The following is a 19,563-nucleotide window of genomic DNA, read 5'->3' as shown; positions in this document are numbered from 1 at the left end:
ATAAATGGGAACACCACCACCTGGAAGTTCCCCTCCAAGCCACTCATCATCCTGACTTGGAAATATATCACCATTCCTTCACTGTTGCTGGGTCAAAATCCTGGAACTCCCTTCCTAACAGCACTGTGGGTGTACCTACACCACATGGGCTGTAGCGGTTCAAGAAGGCAGCTCAACACCACCAAAGGCAATTAGGGATGGGCAATAAATGCTGGCCTAGCCAGCGAAGCCCACATCCCATGAATGAATTAAGAAAAACCCCACTAGACACAGCCTGCTAACCTGAAAATTGTCCATTTATTCCTATTCTTTGTCTTCTGTCCTTTAACCAGTTCTCAATCCATGCCAGTATATTCCCCCCAGTCCCATGTGCTCCAATTTTGCTTACTAACCTTATGTCCTGGACTTTATTAAAAGCTTTCTGAAAATCTAAATATACTACATCTATCAGTTCCCCCTTTTCTACTCTGCTAGTTACCTACTCAAAATCCTTAAACATGATTTCCCTTTCATAAATTCATGTTCACTCCTCCCAATCCTACCATTATTTTCCAAGTATCCTGTTATCACATCCTTTATAATAGATTCTAGCATTTTTCCCACTACTGATATCAGGCTAATACATCTGTAGTTTCCTGTTTTCTTTCTCCCTCCTTTCTTAAATAGTGGGGTTACATTTGCCACCTTCCAATCTGCAAGAGCCATTCCAGAAACTACAGAATTTTGAAATAAATAATGGAAAATAAGGTGATGGCAGATGAATTGAACAGATATTTTGCTTTGGTCTTCACTACAGAGGATACAAGTAACATCCCAGAAATAGCTACAAATCAGGAAATGGAAGGGAGGAAGGAACTCAAGAAAATTACAATCATCAGGGAAGTGGTACTGAGCAAATCATTGGAGCTGCGGGTTTACATGTCCCCGGGTCCTGATGGACTTCATCCTAGGGTCTTAAAAGAATTGACTAGTGAAGTAGTTGATGCATTGGTTTTAATTTTCCAAAACACCCTAGATTCAGGGAATGTTCCATTAGACTGGAAAATAGCAAATGTAACTCCTTTATCCAAAAAGAAAGGGAGACAGAAAGTAGGAAACTACAGGCCAGTTACCTTAACATCTGTCATAGGGAAAATGTTAGAAGCTATGATTAAAGACATAGCAGCAGGGCATTTAGATAAATTCAAGGTAATCAGGCAGAGTCAACTTGGTTCTGTTTATTTATTGGAGTTCTTTGAAGGAGTAACATGTGCTGTGGATAAAGGGGAATCAGTGGATGTACTGTACTTAGATTTCCAGAAGGCTATTGATAAAGTGCCACATCAAAGGTTATTGCGGAAAATGAAAGCTCATGGTGTTGGGAGTAAGATATTAGCATGGATAGAATATTGGCTCGCTAACAGGAAGTGAGAGTAGGCATAGATGGGCCATTTTCTGGTTGGTAAGATGTAATGAGTGGTGTGCCACAGGGATCAGTGATGGAGCCTCAACTTTTTACAATTTACATAAATTACTTGGATGAAGGGACAGAAGGTATTATTGCTAAATTTGCTATTGACACAAAGATAAGTAGGAAAGTACGTTATGAAGAGGACATAAGGGACATATTTTATATATGTTAAGTATGTATGTTAAGTGAATGGGCAAAGATCTGGCAAATGGGGTACAATGTGGGATAATGGGAAATTGTCCAGAAGCATGTTATCTAAATGGTGAGAGATTGCAGATTTCTGAGATGCACAGGGATCTGGTTGTCCTAGTGCATGAATCACAAAAGGTTAGCATGCAGGTACAGCAACTAATTAGGAAAGCTAATAGAATATTATCAGTTATTGCGAGGGGACTTGAATAAAAAAGGAGGGAGGTTATGCTTCAGTTATACATGGCATTGGTGAGACCACATCTGGAGTACTGTGTACATTATTGGGCCCCTTATTTAATGAAGGTTGTAAATGCATTAGAAGCAGTTCAGTGAAGGTTTACTAGTCTAATGCCTGGAATGGGAGGGTTGTCTTATGAGGAAAGATTGGACAGGCTAGGCTTGTATCAACTGGAGTTTAGAAGAGTAAGAGGTGACTTGATTGAAACATAAGATCCTGAGGGGTCTTGACAGGGTGGATGTGGAAGGGATAGTTCCTCTTTTGGGAGAATCTAGAACCAGGGGTCACTGTTCAAAAATAAGGGGTCACCCATTTAAGACAGAGATGAGGAGAATTTTTTTCTCTCAGGGGCTGGTGAGCCTGTGGAACCCCCTACTTCAAAAGGCAGTGGAAGCAGAATCTTTGAATATCTTTAAGGCAGAGGTAGATAAATTCTTGATAAGCAAGGGGGTAAAAGTTTATTTAGGTTAGACAGGAATATGGAATTGAGTTTAAAATTAGATCAGCCATGATCTTATTGAATGGCAGAGCAGGCTCGAGGGACCGAGTGCTCCTGATTCATATGTTCATATGAAAGATGACCACCAATGCATCTATCTCTATAGCCACCTTTTTCAACACTCTGGGATGTAGATCGTTAGGTCCAGAGGATCTATCTACTTTAAATCCCATTAATTTTTCTAGTACTATTTTTTTTACTAATATGAATATCTTGCGGTTCCTCGGTTACGCTAGTCCCTTGATTCCCCATTATTCCTGGGAGGTTTTAAGTATTTTCTTCCATGAAGTCAAACACAAAGTGTTTGTTCAGTTTCTCTGCTATTTCCTTATTCCCCATTTATAATTTCTCCTGACTCAGCTTGTAATGGACCCATGTTTATTTTTGCTAATCTTTTCCTTTCTACATGCCTACAGAAACTTTTACAGTCCATTTTTATGGGCTGAATTTTGCTGAATTGGGCTGAATGACACGCGATGACATCGGGCGAGCTTCCTGACATCAACATGCACTTGCGCAATATTTTGCACACACATGGGAGTTGGCAGGGCGCCCACCGACAATTAACAGACCTATTAAGACCATTAAAGTACCCACTGAATGCAATTTTCTGCTGTCCGTCCAACCTTACGGGTGGGATGAAGTTTCCAACACAAATTAAAAATAAAATAACAATTTCGAAATATCATTTATAACATGTCCCTACTCATGTGACAGAAGGGACATGTTTTTAACATGTGTAAATTCTTCATTTTTGATTTTAAAGATCTTCAGCTGCCTGAGGCGGCTCTGTGTCCTGGGGAGCTTTCATTGTGCACACCCACACGCAGGCACAAGCCTCCATGCTCGCCTTCCTCTTGCCCCAACCCCGGCAGCGTGCGTTTCACACTGGCTGGACATTAATTGGCCAGCCAGCGTGAAATCGATGTCGGGGCCCAATCACGGGAGGCGGTCAGCTTCGCAACCCCTCCCAAGCCTGTCCACTGCGCCCACCCGACAAGGTAAAAATCCTGCCCTGTGTTTCTTGCTAGTTTGCTCTCTCATTCTATTTTCCCTTTCTTAATCTTTTTCTTAAGTCCTTCTTATGCAGAATTCTAAAATGCTCCCAATCCTCAGGTTTACCTTTTTTTTGGCAACTTCATATGCTTCTTCCTTTGATCTAATGCAATCCTTGATTTCTTTCGTTAGCTATGGTTGGGACACCTTCCTTGCTGCATTTTTGTGCATTAAAGGAATATATTTTTTGGTGTAAACTATGTAAAAGCTCTTTAAATGTTAGCCATTGCCTGTCTACCATCATACCTTTTAATGTAGTTTCCCAATCCACCATAGCCAATTTTCCCCTCATATCTTCATAGCTTCCTTTGCTTAGATTTATGACCTTAATCTCTGTGATTGAACTACATCACTTTCAAACTTAATGTAAAATTCTATCATATTATGGTCACTCTTTCCTAAAGGCCCCTTTACAACAACATTATTAATTAGTCCTTTTTCATTGCACAATACTGGATCTAAAAAAGTCTGTTCCCTAGCTGGTTCCTCAATGTACTGTTCTAGAAAAACATCTTGCATACATTCCAAGAATTCATTCTCCACAACATTAGTACCAGTTTGTTTTACCCAGTCTATATTGATTTACCCAGTAAACTGAAATCTCCCATGATTATTACTCTTGTTCCACACACCTCTAATTTCTTAGTTTATACTGTGGTTTACATAACCACTGCTGTTTGGTAGTCTATAAACAACTCCCGCCAATGTTTTCTGCCCTTTGTTGTTTCTTAGTTCCACCCACCCAAACCAATTCTATGTTCTGATCTTTAGAACTAAGGTCATCTCTCACTACACTACTAATGCTCTATTTAAATAACAGAGCTATTTTTCCCATCTTCCTGTCCTTCCTGAATGTCACACACCCTTGGATATTCAGGTCCCAGCTTTGGTTTCCATGTAGCCACATCTCTGTAGTGGCTATCAGGTCATACATATGAATTTCTATTTGAGTTAACAGTTCATCTTTTCTATGGCAAACGCTGCAGGCATTTAGATACAGAGCCCTTAAATCAGTTTTCTTACTGCTTTTGTAAAGTCTGGCCCTATCTGCTGGCACACCCTTAAGTTTGCAATCCCTTCCTACCATACTCTGATTATCATTAACTTTATTGCTACCTTGATCAATTGTCATTTCCCTTTAAATACTCAAACGTCCCCTATATGAACCCTTCCCCCCTTGACTTAGTTTAAAGCCCATTCTACTTCCCTAGTTATACCAATCGCTAGAACACTGGCCCCAGCATGGTTCAGGTGAAGTCCATCGCAACGGTACAGCCCCCACTTTCCCCAATAATGGTGCCAGTGCCCCACAGACTGGAACCCACTTCTCCCACACTGTGTTTATGTGTTCATGATCTGGCATTACTGTGTGTGTGTATACAGTGTGTGATCTTAACCTGTTAAATGATCTCTGATATATTTGGCAGTCTCCCTCTGGGTTGTCCACACCGAGTTTCATTTTGGAGGATATTCAACAGGTTGGTTTAACAATTTGTATTTACCCAGTGGTTCATTCCAATTCCTTACAGTATGTGAGGGTTTTTAATTGTCAATCCACTGATACACTTTGAAACTAACTGGTAAGGATGAGCCATGATGATTAGTAATTACCAAAGCTCTGCACGAATTGTTTTAAAACGTTTAGAAATATAATCCTGCCATTTGTAATCTAACACTCCTGTCAAGAAACAGCCTGGATTGAGTGGAGCAAACAGGGAAGAGGAATCAACAAGATAGTTTTTTAGTAGGGAAAAGAGGCCGGAAGGTATCTTTGTATTCCAGGATGATCCCGGAATGGTGACCACTTTTGGCAGGTGGGAATAGGACCTGATAGTACTTTATATCCCGGAAGTGAAAGACCCAATTCACCAATTGACCAACTGCAGCCATTTGACCCTCACTCCCTGTTCACATGGGTGAAAGGATGGTATCCTAACACATTATAACAATTGGTCCTTCGATAATGAGTTCTTAGAAACCAGTTTATGGTGCCGGTATGGTACCAGGGTCAAAATCCGGTCCAAACCAAAAGGGTAAAGGTTCTTCTTTCTGTTTGCTGCAAGGGTCTCGTGTAATATAAGGGTCAGAGGGAGGAAGCCTCGAAACAATCCTAGAGGGTGTGGGCCTACAGTAAAACACCATGTCTGGTTCATACTCTCATTCTGAGGGGCCACAGGGTGCAAGTGTATGGGAAAGGTTACAAATGGGCAGTGAGTCTCCTTCTTCTGAGCTTTGGATTGAAGTGGCTTGTTGTGGAGGAATATGAGAGAATCGTACTCTGTGACTGACTGGGCTGCTTGATGTGGATTACTGGGGTTAGGTTTCTTAATCATAACACATTACCCCATTCAAATGAATGGATTAGAATTGGTGGGATAATCAGAAAAGCAAACATTAATGTTCAAACTGAGAACGAGTTCCACATACCAGCACGATTTCAGGTGAAAAAAAATTACAAAGAGGTTATAAAACAAGGATGTTGTTCAAAGTTTAATGCATTATTTGAGTTCCATTTTTATCTTCCAAAAATACTTCTAATTAGTCATTGTGCCCACTTACGTGGGCAACTATGTATTCTTAACATGTGAATATATAGCTTAATAATGACACCATAAATATTATTGCAAAGTTTTTGTGCAAGTTCAGGAGGTACATCCAGTTTCTATCAGTAGTGAATGCAGTGTTGATGGTCAGCTCCTGCCAGGTGTATTCAGGAAGCTCAACCGACTGGTTAGTAGAAAGAACCTGCCCTCCTTCCAATCATTAGTGCCTTGGTGAGATCACGCCATTCGTACGAGTCACACCAGCTTTCAAACAGCAATGTAACAATTGCTAAGTCTACGGCAGGTGCCTGACTTGCCACCGCTGCATTTCGGGAAGCCAAACGCAGCCCTGCCCACATGAGCAGTGCACCTGCGATTTCCCCAACACTTGCCAGTGTCTGAAATGGTGCCTTGAGCTGGCACGGACCAAGGAGATTCTGGCTAATACTCAACTCCGGAGCCACATTTGGCTTTCACATATTTGGGCAACAACTTGGAATTTAAAGAGAGTAGAACCATCACACAAACAGTGAAAATGCACAGAATTGTTGGTAACAACAGCAAAAAATATTTTAAAACAGTGTTATCGACTTTGCAGTTAGCTTTGGTGGACTGGGAAATCCTATCAATGTGCTCCAATTTGAAAGATGTGTTGCAAGTAATGTCAGATCTATCGGGAATAATCAAAGACTTGGTATAGATTAAGGAGGTCCACCAGTTCAGCTGGCAACAGTCAAAGGCATTGCCGCTCAGGAATACCTCTTGAAGACTCTGCAAAAGACCCTGCAGCACATCTTGCTGAAGTGTAGGCAACTTGTTCTTACGTAAATCCAGCCATTTTAGGCGAAGGTTTTTCAGTGCAGGGTGAAGGCTTGTTATGGAATTTTCAGACAAGTCCAAAGTCTCAAGGTTGCTGAACGTCACTTGCAAACCAGGCTCTAACTGGTTGGAATCTAACCCATTGTTTCTGAGAGATAAGAATTGCAATGACTCAGCCACAGCTTGAAACGTGCTTGCCTCCAATCGGATTCCGGTATTGGATGACAGATCTAGATGGGTTAAGGGTGAGCCAACAAAAGCAGTAGCTGGTAGGATCACCAATGCACAATTGGATAGATAAAGTCGTTTCAATGATTTAATATGCGCCAACGCGACACAACTTGTGTTTGAAGTCCTTTTCTCATTTTCTAAAGAGTAATCACAAACAGGGACTTTGTTGTGACTGAGGTCCACTGTTGTAATCTGAGGCATCTTAGTAAAGAGATCAGAAGGCACTGATTCAAATTTATTGAAGCTGAGATTAAAATAGTTCAGCTTCTCCAGCCTGCTAACATTGAAATTTAGATGGGACAACTGGTTTTGACTGAGATCGATCGTCTGAAGAAAGACTAAAGGATCCTGCTCTGTTAGAGAGAAGGCCCTTAAACAGTTCTGGTTAAGCTGTAGAGCGGACAACGATGTTATTCCTCGGAGGAATCCGGGAGGGAGATACCGAAATGAATTCTGGCTCATATCCAGCACCTGCAACTCAGGCAAGCTTACAGAAATCACCTCATCCCAAAGATTCACAGAAGTAATGTTGGTCACATTTCCAACAATTTGGATGAAATGGACCTCAGCAGATGAGTCATTCATCAGATCATTGTAAAAACTCATCTCGTTGTCTGATAGTAACAACAACTTGAGCTTGTTGCGTTTAGGTAAGAGCGGGAAAAAGAGCAGTTTGTTTCGGGACAAGTCCAGAGTTTCCAGCTGAAATTCAATCTCGCTTTCTCTGGCTAAAAACAATTCCACAATATTGTGACTGATGTTTAATGTTTTTACTTGGTATAAACTGAAATCTACAATGCAGGGGATGTGATTGTGAGCAAGGTTCAACCTGGTTAGATTTCTCAAACCTTCAAACGTCCCACTTTCAATCTCAAAGATATAATTATGCTCTAAATTTAGTTCTCGAAGCTGGGAAAGACCTTCGAGCATGCTTGGTTCCAATCTCATGATTAAGTTTTTGGCCAGAGATAGATGCTGAAGAGTGGTCAGATTTTGCACAATGCTGCTCGCAATGGCTTCACTGAGTCTGTTCCCAGATAAATCCAATCTAGTTAAAGCTGAGAGTGTCCTTAGTGCCAAATGAGTTTCTGGATAATATAAATCAATCCGGTTGTTCTGTAGGTTCAAATCTTGCAGGTTCCTATTGTGAGTGAAGGCTCCGGACTCAATGAGTTCGAGTTGATTTCCACTCAGGTTCAACGTGTGCAGATGCCGGTATGTAGAAAGTGACTTGTTGTTAATTGCTTTAATTTCATTTCTGTTCAGAAGGAGCTCCTCTGTTCTGATGGGCAGATCCATTGGCACATGATGCAACCTCCTTCCCTGGCAGCTCATCACCGTGTCATCCTACAAAGCAAATGGTGAATTCAACATTACTCACAATAGGCAGGTTACCACCAAACACATAGAATGATACAGCTCAGGCAGAAGGACAAACCAGTAAAACTTGTCCCAACTGGTCTCATATACCTTAAAATGGAACTCCAGCATTACTGGTGCGAGTATTAATGATTTTAACTGGGATTCGAAAAGATGGAGGACATTACAGAACCCTAGGGCAGGATTTTGCCCTTGGCGGGGGTGCTTGACGGGGGCGAGCAAGGGTGGCCAGGAAGCCGACCGCCACCCGCGATCAGCTCAGCACCGCGATTGCACGCGGGAAGGCCAATTAAGGCCCGCGCTGCATGGATCGTGAGCGGCAGCGCTGAGCACTGCCTGTTCAGGTGGGAGAAGGGCAAGCGGGCCTAACGTGTAGTTTGCGCATGCGCGAGAAAGAGCGCTTCGATCTCCCTGAGGCATGGAGCTGCCTCAGGGAGATTGAAGCCTGTGTAAAAAAAATTAATGAAGAGAATAAAAGCTTAATAAAACATATCCCCTCACGTGACTCTGTCACATGAGCTGGTACATGTTTTTAATTCAAAAATAAAGTTTTTATTTAATGTTTATTTGCTTTAGGAAACCCCATCCTGCTCGTGGATGAAGTTTCCTAAAAATTGTAAAGGCCGCTTGGCCTTTTCTCCTGCCCGCCAACCGTTAGGTTGGACGGGAAGCGTAAATTTGAATTTAATTAGATTGTTAATGGCCTTAATAGGCCTTTTAATCATCGGTGGGCGTTAAGCCGACTCCGGCGCGTGCCCGCCGAACAAAATATCACAAGAGTGCGCAATGACATCGGGACGCACGCCCGACATCATCACACGTCTTTTTACACTCGGGTGTGTCGGACGCGCGCCCGCACGCCAAGCTCAATATTCTGCCCCTCAAACCTTACACCAGAGAATAAGGCAGCCTGTGCTGGTTCTTTGAAAGAGCTGTTCAATTTATTCCACCCCCGATTTTTTTCCTATAACCCTTGGAATTATATCTCATCAAATACATGTCCAAATACATGTCCAATTGTCTTTTTTAAATTCCAATGGAATCTGATTCCACCACCCGATCATGTAGTGCATTGTAGATCATAACAGTCCTGGGAGTGAAAAGTCTCTCCTCATTTCCCCTCTGGTTAATTTTGTCAATTATTTTAAACCTATGACCTTCTGGTTACAGACCGACTTACCAAAGGAAACAGTTCCTCTCTAATTGCTCTATTGAAACCCCTCTTCTATTTGGACAACTTTGTTAAATCTCCCCTTAACCTTCTCTGCCCCTAGGAGAACATTCCCAATTGCTTCAGTCTCTCTATATAACTGAAGTCCCTCATCCCTGGTAAATCTCCCCTATACTCTCTCAAAGGCCTGGAAATCTTTCCTAAGTGCAGCACAATTGTACACAATACTGCAGCTGAGATTTTGAAGGGTTAGTACTACTTCCTTATTTTTTTCTTCAATTCCCTATTTACCAAGCCAATTTTCCCACAAGCTTTTTTTACCTGCCCTCTCAGCTTGCCCTACCACCTCAAGGGTTTGTGAATTTACATTCCCAGACCCCTTTGCTTCTGCCCCTCTCTCGAAACAGTGCAATTTAGATGGTACTGTCTCCACACGGACCTACAAGACTCTCTTTTTTAAAATATGTACCTTCCTTTTTTTTAATTCCCTTTTGAAAGTTATTATTGAATCAGCTTCCACCGCTCAGCAAGAACGTTCCAGATCGCAGCTCGCTGGGGGTCAAAAAATAATTCTTCTCATCTCACCGCTGGATATTTTTGCAAATTATCTCAATTCCAAGCTCTCTGGTCACCTTGGAGCATTTGATTTTTTTGAAATCTGCTGCTTTGTGGCCAATATTCTCTCCTATTCTTTTGTCTCCTGAAGACGCTGAGGCAGATCATGCCACCCCCCCACCCCCCCCCACCCCCCACCACCCCCACCCCCCAACCACCATCCCCACCCTGGGAGGTATTCAACAAGAGATACTGTAGAGGGACAGTCGGCCAGGACAGTTTTGATGGCAGGGCCAGTTTGTTTTGAGGGCCTGGTCTCATTAGCATTTGGCCAGCTATGACCAAACCCGCTGGCTCTGGGGCCACTTCAATACAGCAGAGAGGTGAATGGAGGCAGAAGAAGGTAGGCCTGAGTCGTGATCATCCTCATACTGGGGGAGGGGGCTTCCTTCCCTACAGGGACCCAAGCTGTTTCTGTGCGACCAGGAGCACAGCACTCCTTCACCCCAACCACCACCCCAGCCCTCACCCAACCCAACCCAACCCAACCAGTCCCACAGAAATAAAACAACAACTCAGCTTCTGAGCTCTCATCTTTCACTAGAGCAAGGTGACCAACCATCCCTTATTTTATGGGATTGTCCTGTATCTGAGTCCACTGACCTGTTTCCCAGGCTACATAGTGCCAGGATGTTGTCTGTCCCATAATTCGGACCTTTAAATTTCACACCCACAGCTCTGGCACCCCCTCTCCTCCACCCCTCCAATACCACCATAACTCTGGCACACCCCCCCCACCCCCCCACCAACCCCACATCCCTTCCCCAGCTCTGGCACACCATCCCCCCATAGCCCTGGCAGCACCACTAGCCCCACACCCCCTTTCTCATACAGACCCCCATGGCAGGTTGTCCTGTAATTTCCCCCATGAGAATTGATTACCCAAGGCTAGAACCCCAGCTGACACCATGCAGAGTGTGAGCTGTGCCAGGGAGGCTGGCCGAAAATGGCAATGTCGGGTCAGTGTATGTCACAGCACCCTGATTAGCAAGGTAAAAGGCCCTCCCCACACCCCCTCACCACTGCCTGACTCGCGAGGGCTCTCTGACTGTCCAGTGGTCAGCCATTGCAAAAATAGTTATAGCCTCTCTACATCATGAACAGGGCTGTAAGTCATTCCCTGCCTTTACGGGGGTGCTGAGTTAGTCCTTCCTACTCACTCCATCTAGACCCTCATAATTTTATACAACTCAATTAAATCTCCAACTTGCCTCCCCTGGTCAAAAGAAAACATCCCCAGCCTATCCAATCTTTCCGCACAGCTGAAATTTTCCATTCCTGGCAACATCCTTGTATATCTCCATCGTACTTTTGATAATGCGATCACATCCTTTCTAAGCTGTGGTGACCAGAACTGTATGCGTTACTCTCGTTGTGGCCTAATTAGCATTTTATACAATTCCAGTATAACCCTGCCTGCTCTTATATTCAATGCCTTGGCTAATTTGATGAGATATAATTCCAAGGGCTATAGGGAAAAATCTGTGGTGGAATAAATTGAACCTTATCTTCCTATACTGCTACCTTCAGGGGCCTATGGACTTGTACTCCAAGGTCCCTCAGTTCCTCTACACTTCTCAGCATCCTGTCCTGTATTGTAGGACATGGAATCAATACACGGAAGTGGAATCAATTCCCGGCTTCAGAATCAATCCTGAGGAGTACAGTGATGAGGGCTGCCTGTCTGATCCTGGGCCTGCTGCACTGACCCAGGTATTGGGTGGCTAAAGGCACACTCCAGGGCATAGGGAGCACAGGCTCACTTAATGGGGTGATTTGCAAAGCTGAATCCAAGGATAATTTGTACTTTGAAAAAAACAAAAAAATTTAACTGCTCTTCAAAAAGCTCTACTTGATTTTAATCGCTTTCAGGAGCACCACAGCTTAAAGCTGTACGATGACTGCTTCCAAACCTTTACAAGGACCAATCAATGAGGAGAGGCCCATCCCCACAAGTGAGAACTGTACACTCCGAGCATGACCGCTTTAATGTTCACAGCACCGGGTCTGCAATACAAAGTTTTTTTTAAGATAACCACAGGGAGGTTGGAGAATGGTTGGGTGTGTCAAAACAGGATGTTCTGTGGGTTTTAGTGCAGCAGTCATCAAGAGCAAGAGCAATGATCAAAAGGCAGGCATCGCATATTGCACTGTGAGCAATTAACACCTCTAGACCAGGAGTTGGCAGGTTCTGAATACATCTCTCTAGGTGGAGGACTATTGCATTCTTGTGGGTTTTTTCACACAAATATATATATATATGTATATAAATACAATCAACTGTACAGCAAAGTGCTCATTTCAATTATCTCTCATTCAAAATGGTGGTAGTCAACATGTATTGTTTGTAAACTGGGAAGAGTTAGTCTTCCTGGTGCTAATCCTTGCAAGTGTGGCACTTGTTTCCTGTCAATTGTGAAGCTGCTGGGCGCTTTTAAGAAAGGTCTTGCATTTATATAGTGCCTTCCACAATCTTGGGACATTTGACAGCAGTTTACAGCCAATGAAGTACTTTTGAAGCATAGTCACTGTTGCAATGACATAGATATGTGTGGTGACTGGCTATTCAACTCTGGATGGCAACACAAGTCAGCACATTCTCAAATGAAATTCTCGCACGCACACGCGCACACAAGCTATCCAGCAGAGATTACAAGATCCCAATCCAGAACCGGCCGGGAGCTGACTTTCTCCTCAGCTCCCGAGAATGGTGAGGTACAGCCCCGAGTAACTCAGCAGGAAGAGGAGCCCCAATTTTCGCCCGACCCACGCGTCATGAATAGGCAACATCCAGGTCAGGCTTCCAGTTAATACTCTGGATATAAATTGGGCCTTTGACCGGAAAGCACCCCGAATCCCGTGGGCAGGTATGGGGGTGCGGCGAGGTTAAAATTGGGCCTCAGATATCGAAACTGAAACCTCAGTACCAAAGATGTGTAACGGTGCACCACAACAGGAACTTGCTGCTCTGCCCGGTCCTCAGAACTTACCATTCTGCAGCTCCCCAGGGATGTCACCAAACTGGCTTCAGCATTGCTTCCTCCATCAAGCATCACCAATGCTGTGAAAATGAGGCAAATGGACAGGACTCTGAGCTCCATTCTCATAATTATACCTACAAAAAGACAAATGATTAGGACACAATCAACGACAAAAGTCTTTTGCCAAACGAACTTCTGCTCAAATCAAACCATAATGATGTGAGGGTCAGTACTGAGGGAGCACTGCATTGTCAGAGGGACAGTACCGAGGGAGTGCCGCACTGTCAGAGGGACAGTACTGAGGGAGTGCCGCACAGTCAGAGAGTGCGGTACTGAGGGAGCGCTGCACTGTTGGAGGGTACAGAACTGAAGGAGCACCGCACTGTCATAGGGGCAATACCGAGGGAGCGCTGCACTGTCAAAGGGGCAGTCTGAGGGAGGGCCACACTGTCGGAGGGGCAGTCTGAGGGAGGGCCGCACTGTCGGAGGGGACAGTACTGGGGGAGAGCCGCACTGTCGAAAGATAAATACTGAGGAAGCACCGCACTGTCGAAGGATCAGTACCAAGGTTGCGCCACACTGTCAGAGGGTCAGTACTGAGGGAGTGCCGCACAGTCAGAGAGTGCAGTGTTGACGGAGCACCGCACTGTCGTAGGGGCAGTCTGAGGGAGTCCCACACTGTCAGGGGGGACAGTACTGGGGGAGTATTGCACTGTCGGAGGGTCAGTATTGAGGGAGCACCGCACTGTCGAAGGATCAATATTGAGAGAGTGCCGCACTGTCGCAGGGTCAGTACTAGGGGAGCACCGCACTGTCGGAGGGGACAGTACTGAGGGAGCGCCTCACTGTCGGAGGGGACAGTACTGAGGGAGCGCCGCACTGTCGGAGGGGACAGTACTGATGGAGCACTGCACTGTCGGAGGCTCGGTGCTGGGGGAACGCTGCACTGTCGAAGGATCAGTACTGAGGGAGTGCCACACTATCAGAGGGTCAGTACTGGGAGAGGGCCGCACTGTTGGAGGAGACAGTACTGAGGGAGCGTCACACTGTCAGATGAGGCAGTACTGAGGGAGCTCTTCAGTGCCTGCTGTACTATCACTGACAACCTCACCATAAGACCATTACATCAATATCACTGACTGCTTGTAGACACATGAACTAAATGGCAACATTGCTCCAATGTATTTGAGAGTTTTACTACACCTTTATATTGAGAGTACCACAACAACCACATCACAAAGATTGCGTCATCATGACACCAATGTCGGCATACCAAAACAGAGAGACCAGTACAGGGTGCAATTCCACAGCACTGAGATTTTGCAATGTGAATATCACTTGGGGGTATGTGATTCCATCATGATCAACATGCTTGATAGACAATGTACGTCACCAAAAGAATACAGAGGCAAGGTCTTGAACTGAGAGCTCAAGCAAATGGGTCTAGGATAACTGACCACCTGATTTCCTCCCTTCGGTCACCTACTCCCACTGCAACTTGACACATGAATACCCCAGAGCTGTGCAGTTAACACCAGGAATTAAAACCAGGCAAAGAGCTGCACCATGGGATGACTTGCCTCACCTTCGGCACAAGTGGGGAGGAAGGGTTACTATTAGATCGCGGTGGCCTATGTAGAAAAATTAAAGTTGTGGTAATATCCCAATTTGGCGTGTTGTGTTCACCAGTTTTCTCAATGTCTCTGATCTCAATCCATCTGGCTGCCATCACACAGGGTCATGCACTCTACTTCTCCAGTTGCCTGGTGTTCAGATACATCCCATAATCTAACTGAGTGCATTTTCCTCATCCTTGAACAGATTGCTCAATGTCACACAGCAGGTGACAGATCCAATTCCACCTCATGGAACCTGTAACACTTGGCAAAGGTCAATCACTCAGCACACTGGGGTGGCTGCTTGAGCAGACAACTGTCACAAACCATTAGCTCACCTCAGTTGTTAGCACCGGGCCAGAGGTTACTGGATCAAACCCCACAACTGGGCATAATCCAGGGTGACCCCTCAGTATAATATTCAGGAAGTGCTGCACTGTTGGCAGTGCCATCCTCTGGCTGAGACATTAAGCCCAGGGCCCAGAGATACAGGAAAAGCCCCAGGGGACTTCTTAAAGACAGCGGTGTTCTCCTGGCCAATGCACCTCCCTCACCTAATGCCTCCCAAAATGAATTAGTTGGTCATTTATCTTATTGCTGTTTGTAGGACCTTAACCGTGCACTAATCAGCTGTTTGCCTACAGAACAATAGTTACTTTGAAAGCAATGCATTGGCTGTAAAGCGTCCATGGACTGTGAAAGTGACAATAAAAACGTAAATCCACCCTATCACATTCAGGAGTTTACACAGGTCACACTGTCCCTTGAAGATGCGTGCACAGGTCTCGCTGTTACTTTAAGGAACATACATAGATCCTGGTGTCCAATTAAGATGCTTGCATGGGTCACACTGTCCCTTTAATTAGTAACAGGGTTTATTCTGTCCCCTGTGTCTAAATGGTCTGCATTCCTGAAAACTGACACTCTCGCCCCTGAGTCACAAGGTTCTGAGCTCAAGTCCCACTCCAGGGCTTGAACACAACCAGTGCAGCACTGAGGGAGTGCAGCACTGATGGAAGTTCTGTCTTTTGGGTGAGATGTTAAACCGAGGCCCCTTTTGCCTGCTCGGGTGGATGTAAAAGATCCCATGGGACTATTTCAAAGAAGAGCAGGGGAGTTATCCCCAATGTCCTGGGGTTATTGTTTGTGGGAGTTTGCTAAGTGCAAATTAGCAGCCACATTTCTGTATTACAACAGTGGTAACACTTCAAAAAGTACTTCATTGGCTGTAGAGCGCTTTCAGAACTCCGGTCGTCCTGAAAGGCGTTATATAAATGCAAGTCTTTCTTGCCAACAGGGACTGTGCTGTCCCTTTAAGATACCAGTAGGAGTTGTGCTTGTCTCTTTAGGGTGTATACACGGGTTCCTGCAGTAATTTGGTCACAAGTGTTACAGAAACCGAGAGGTGTCCCGTTAGAGCCGGGAGAGCTAAAACTTACCGACCCCCCGCTGCAGAGAGCAACAGCCACAGTGTGCGGGCATGTCCGGGCTTCTGGGCTGGGTGTCCTCTGATCCACCCCTTCATTCACCGGGTCCCGGAGCCGCAGCTCTGCCAGCCGGGGCTCGGCTGCAACATCGCAACTGAACCCATCAGTCCTTAAAGTCACAGCTCCGGAAGATGCAACGGAAACGGAGTCACATGGAGGGAGACTGAGAGCAGCTTGTGTCAGTAATTCAGGGATCTAACAGAGAAACTACATCAAACTCTCACTAAACTCTGCACCAAACTCTCCTTAATCTAAACTCTTGCACCAAACTCTCCTTAATCTAAACTCTTGCACCAAACTCTCCTTAATCTAAACTCTTGCACCAAACTCTCCTTAATCTAAACTCTGCACCAAACTCACAATCTAAACTCTGCACCGAATTCTGATCTAAATTCTGCACCAAACTCCGATCTAAACTCTGCACCAAACTCTTCCCAAAACAAACCATGGATCCCCATGGTTGATTCTCATTGGTCAATTGTCCACTGCTGGACCACTACCTGTTTTCCACAGTGCACAAGATCTGGCAGTTTTGTTTTTAAGCTGTCCTAGTGTGCTTCCTCACAAAATATTCACAAAATATATTGCTACATTTAAGTACAAGGTAAATGGGTATTATCGGCATCTGCCCAGTCGCTGGCTTACCGCTGAATGGACTGACTTCATCCCTGGGAAATGGTCAGTGAAGGTCACATAGAAAATAGCTGCTTCATGGGGTAACCAGTTGATCACACTTGAATGTGGATCTGAACAGCAGATTGCTGAGAGGTGGGCTGTCGCTTTTTCTTTGACAACCACATTGTTGATTTCTGCGCTTGAGATTCCCTCTTTATGCCTTCTTTGGAGCAGTAAGGAGAGATGTACTGAAGCAAAAACAGAATTACCTGGAAAAACTCAGCAGGTCTGGCAGCATCGGCGGAGAAGAAATCAGTTAACGTTTCGAGCCTTCATGGCCCTTCGGCAGAACTGAAGCATAGCTAGAAGAAGGGAGAAATATAAATTGGTTTAAGGTGGGTGACGGGGTGGGGGGGGGGGTGGGTGGTGGTGGGGGGAGAGAGAGACATTGAGGGTGTGGTGATTGTGGAGATGAGCAGATAATCAAAAGATGTCACAGACAAAAGGGTCAAAGAGGTGTTTTGTCTGAGAAAAGTGCTAATTAAGAATGGAAGACAGGATATTCAAAGTACAGCTCTAGTGGGGGTGGGGTGGAAAAGCTAAATCCTGTCCTCCGACAGGATTTCCGACTGTCTCTTCTGCCCTGCTCACCTTCATTGCTTTCCATTTCTCTCCTGGTGTTGTCCTCCGAGATGTACTGAAGGTCTGGTAACGCCAGAGATGAGCTGTTTTGAAATATTCTCATACCTCCCATGCTTTGGTTTTCTCCAGGTGATTGATCAGACCTTTGGCCAGTCCTGGATGTTTGCCTAATAGGTCTCTCACTGCCCAGCCTTGATTCATCACCCCTTATGAACCTTGTTTCAATCCTGTAGGTCGATGACTGATAGGTTTGACCTGATGTTTCACCAGAAACACCCCAGCACAGGCAAGGGCAGACGTGCGACTGTTGGTGTGATGAGTGTATTTGGTGAGACAGCAGAGGAGGTGTGGGGGTGGGGGAGGGGTGTGATTATTCCAAGGCTAAAAACAACTTAGTGCTTCATAGGTAATGTCCAGTCACCAAAGTAGCAGGAGGTTATTTGAGTCTTGACCTTATATCAGTTATCTTGCATCTGTTTGAACTGTCAGTTTGTGAAACTAGGCTTTAACTGATAGCATCTCTGGATCCACCCATCTTGTTTGAGATGCTCTGGCTGATAGACAGCAATGGCACCACTCACCTAGAAAGTTTCTGTTAGAGGTGAGAAAACCAGCAAGTGCAGATCTGCAAATTATGTTCGGTGCTGTGAACTGAAGGTGCGAATTCCTGTTAGGTCTCTTTTCACTTCTTCCCTCCCTTTTGCTGCCGGTCGCTTTGTTCTGCAGCGTTTCTGATATAGACCTCACATCAGTGGGCTTTTCCCCAGCTGGAGAGGCTGCCAAAAAGCTTTACGAGGATGATACCACAAATGTGAGGGTATAGATATTAGGCAAGGATTGACAGGCTGGGTCTCTTTTCTCTTGAAAAGAGAAGGCTGAGGGGTGACCTGGTGGAGGTCCTTAAAATTATGAAAGGCTTTGATCAAATGGATACAGAGAGAATGTTTCCTCTTGTGGGGAAGAGCATAACTAGAGACCATCAATATGAGATAATCACCAAGAAATCCAACAGGGAATTCAGAAGAAACCTCTTTACCCGGAGAGTGTTGAGAATGTGGAACTCACTACCACAAGGAGTGTTTGAAGTAAACAGTGTCTTGTCTTTCATCCATCTTCATTCCAAGGGTTGGCCACACAATGAACAATCTTCCTCCACTGATTTCTATTCCCTGCTGCCCTCGCTGCCTGTACCATAGACAGGCCAGTCCATGTTCTGATATTACCCAACAATTCTATCTTGGCTCTTCCTTGTTCACGTTTTCTAGGTGTTTTACCTCGCGTTACCTCTTTTTTCAAACCCTCCCCTCCTGTTCACATCATGCGTCCAATATATGTGCACTTCCTTAATATCACTGCCTCAAACAAGTTCCTCTTAACACCAGCTCTCTCGAGCACCCACTCATTTGTCAGCTAGGCTACCCAAAGCTAATTGTGTAGATGTATTTAAGGGGAAACTAGATAAAGATATAAGAAAGAAGGGAATAAAGGATTATGCTAATAGAGTTAGATGACGAGGAACAGGAGGAGACTCAAATGGAGCATTAACACCAGCATGGACTGTTTGGGCTGAATGTCCTGGTTCTCTGTTGCATATACTGTGCGATGTAAAAACCTGTCCCCCACCCCTGGGGAGTCAGTACATTCCCCCTAATCCTTATCCTTCACACTATCCCCAATTCTTTGTGCAATGAATAGAGGATTGGGGTATGTGCAGTACCCAACTCTCTCTAACTGAGTGCCGCTGTTGCTGAGCAGTGAGCAGGTGCCAGAGACATTCCTCCTGTATTAGATTTGGCTTTAAATGACAGAGATTGGGTTTCCATTTCCCATCCCGCGCACTACTAGAAAATTACAATTTTTCAGATGTAGGGGTGGAATTTCACCATCCACCCAGCTGGAAGGCACCAGGATGGGTTCCATACTAAGCCCAGGCCCCCAGACCCAACACAGCCCAGGCCCAAGACAGCCTTCTGCTCCCAGGCCCAACACTGCCCAGGCCCCTGGGCCTGACCCAGCCCAGGCCCTCAG

The 19,563-nt window shown here is 45.0% G+C and overlaps 1 protein-coding gene across 1 annotated transcript; it reads right to left on the bottom strand.

Annotated features, from left to right (window-relative positions):
* Positions 1-5,906: 5,906 nt before the first annotated feature.
* LOC144693658 (transforming growth factor beta activator LRRC33-like) lies at positions 5,907-16,364 on the bottom strand. The gene is made up of 3 exons (XM_078563520.1): positions 16,231-16,364; positions 13,185-13,309; positions 5,907-8,375 (listed from the first exon to the last, which is right to left on the bottom strand). The coding sequence occupies exons 1-3, from the start codon at positions 16,271-16,273 to the stop codon at positions 6,420-6,422; spliced, it is 2,124 nt and encodes a 707-aa protein (XP_078419646.1). The 5' UTR covers positions 16,274-16,364; the 3' UTR covers positions 5,907-6,419.
* Positions 16,365-19,563: the final 3,199 nt, after the last annotated feature.

This window comes from Cetorhinus maximus, chromosome 19, assembly GCF_964194155.1.
Source record: "Cetorhinus maximus chromosome 19, sCetMax3.hap1.1, whole genome shotgun sequence".
NCBI lineage: Eukaryota > Metazoa > Chordata > Chondrichthyes > Lamniformes > Cetorhinidae > Cetorhinus > Cetorhinus maximus.
The sequence above is the reverse complement of the archived record's forward strand: the minus strand, read 5'-3'. Positions and strand labels throughout refer to the sequence as shown.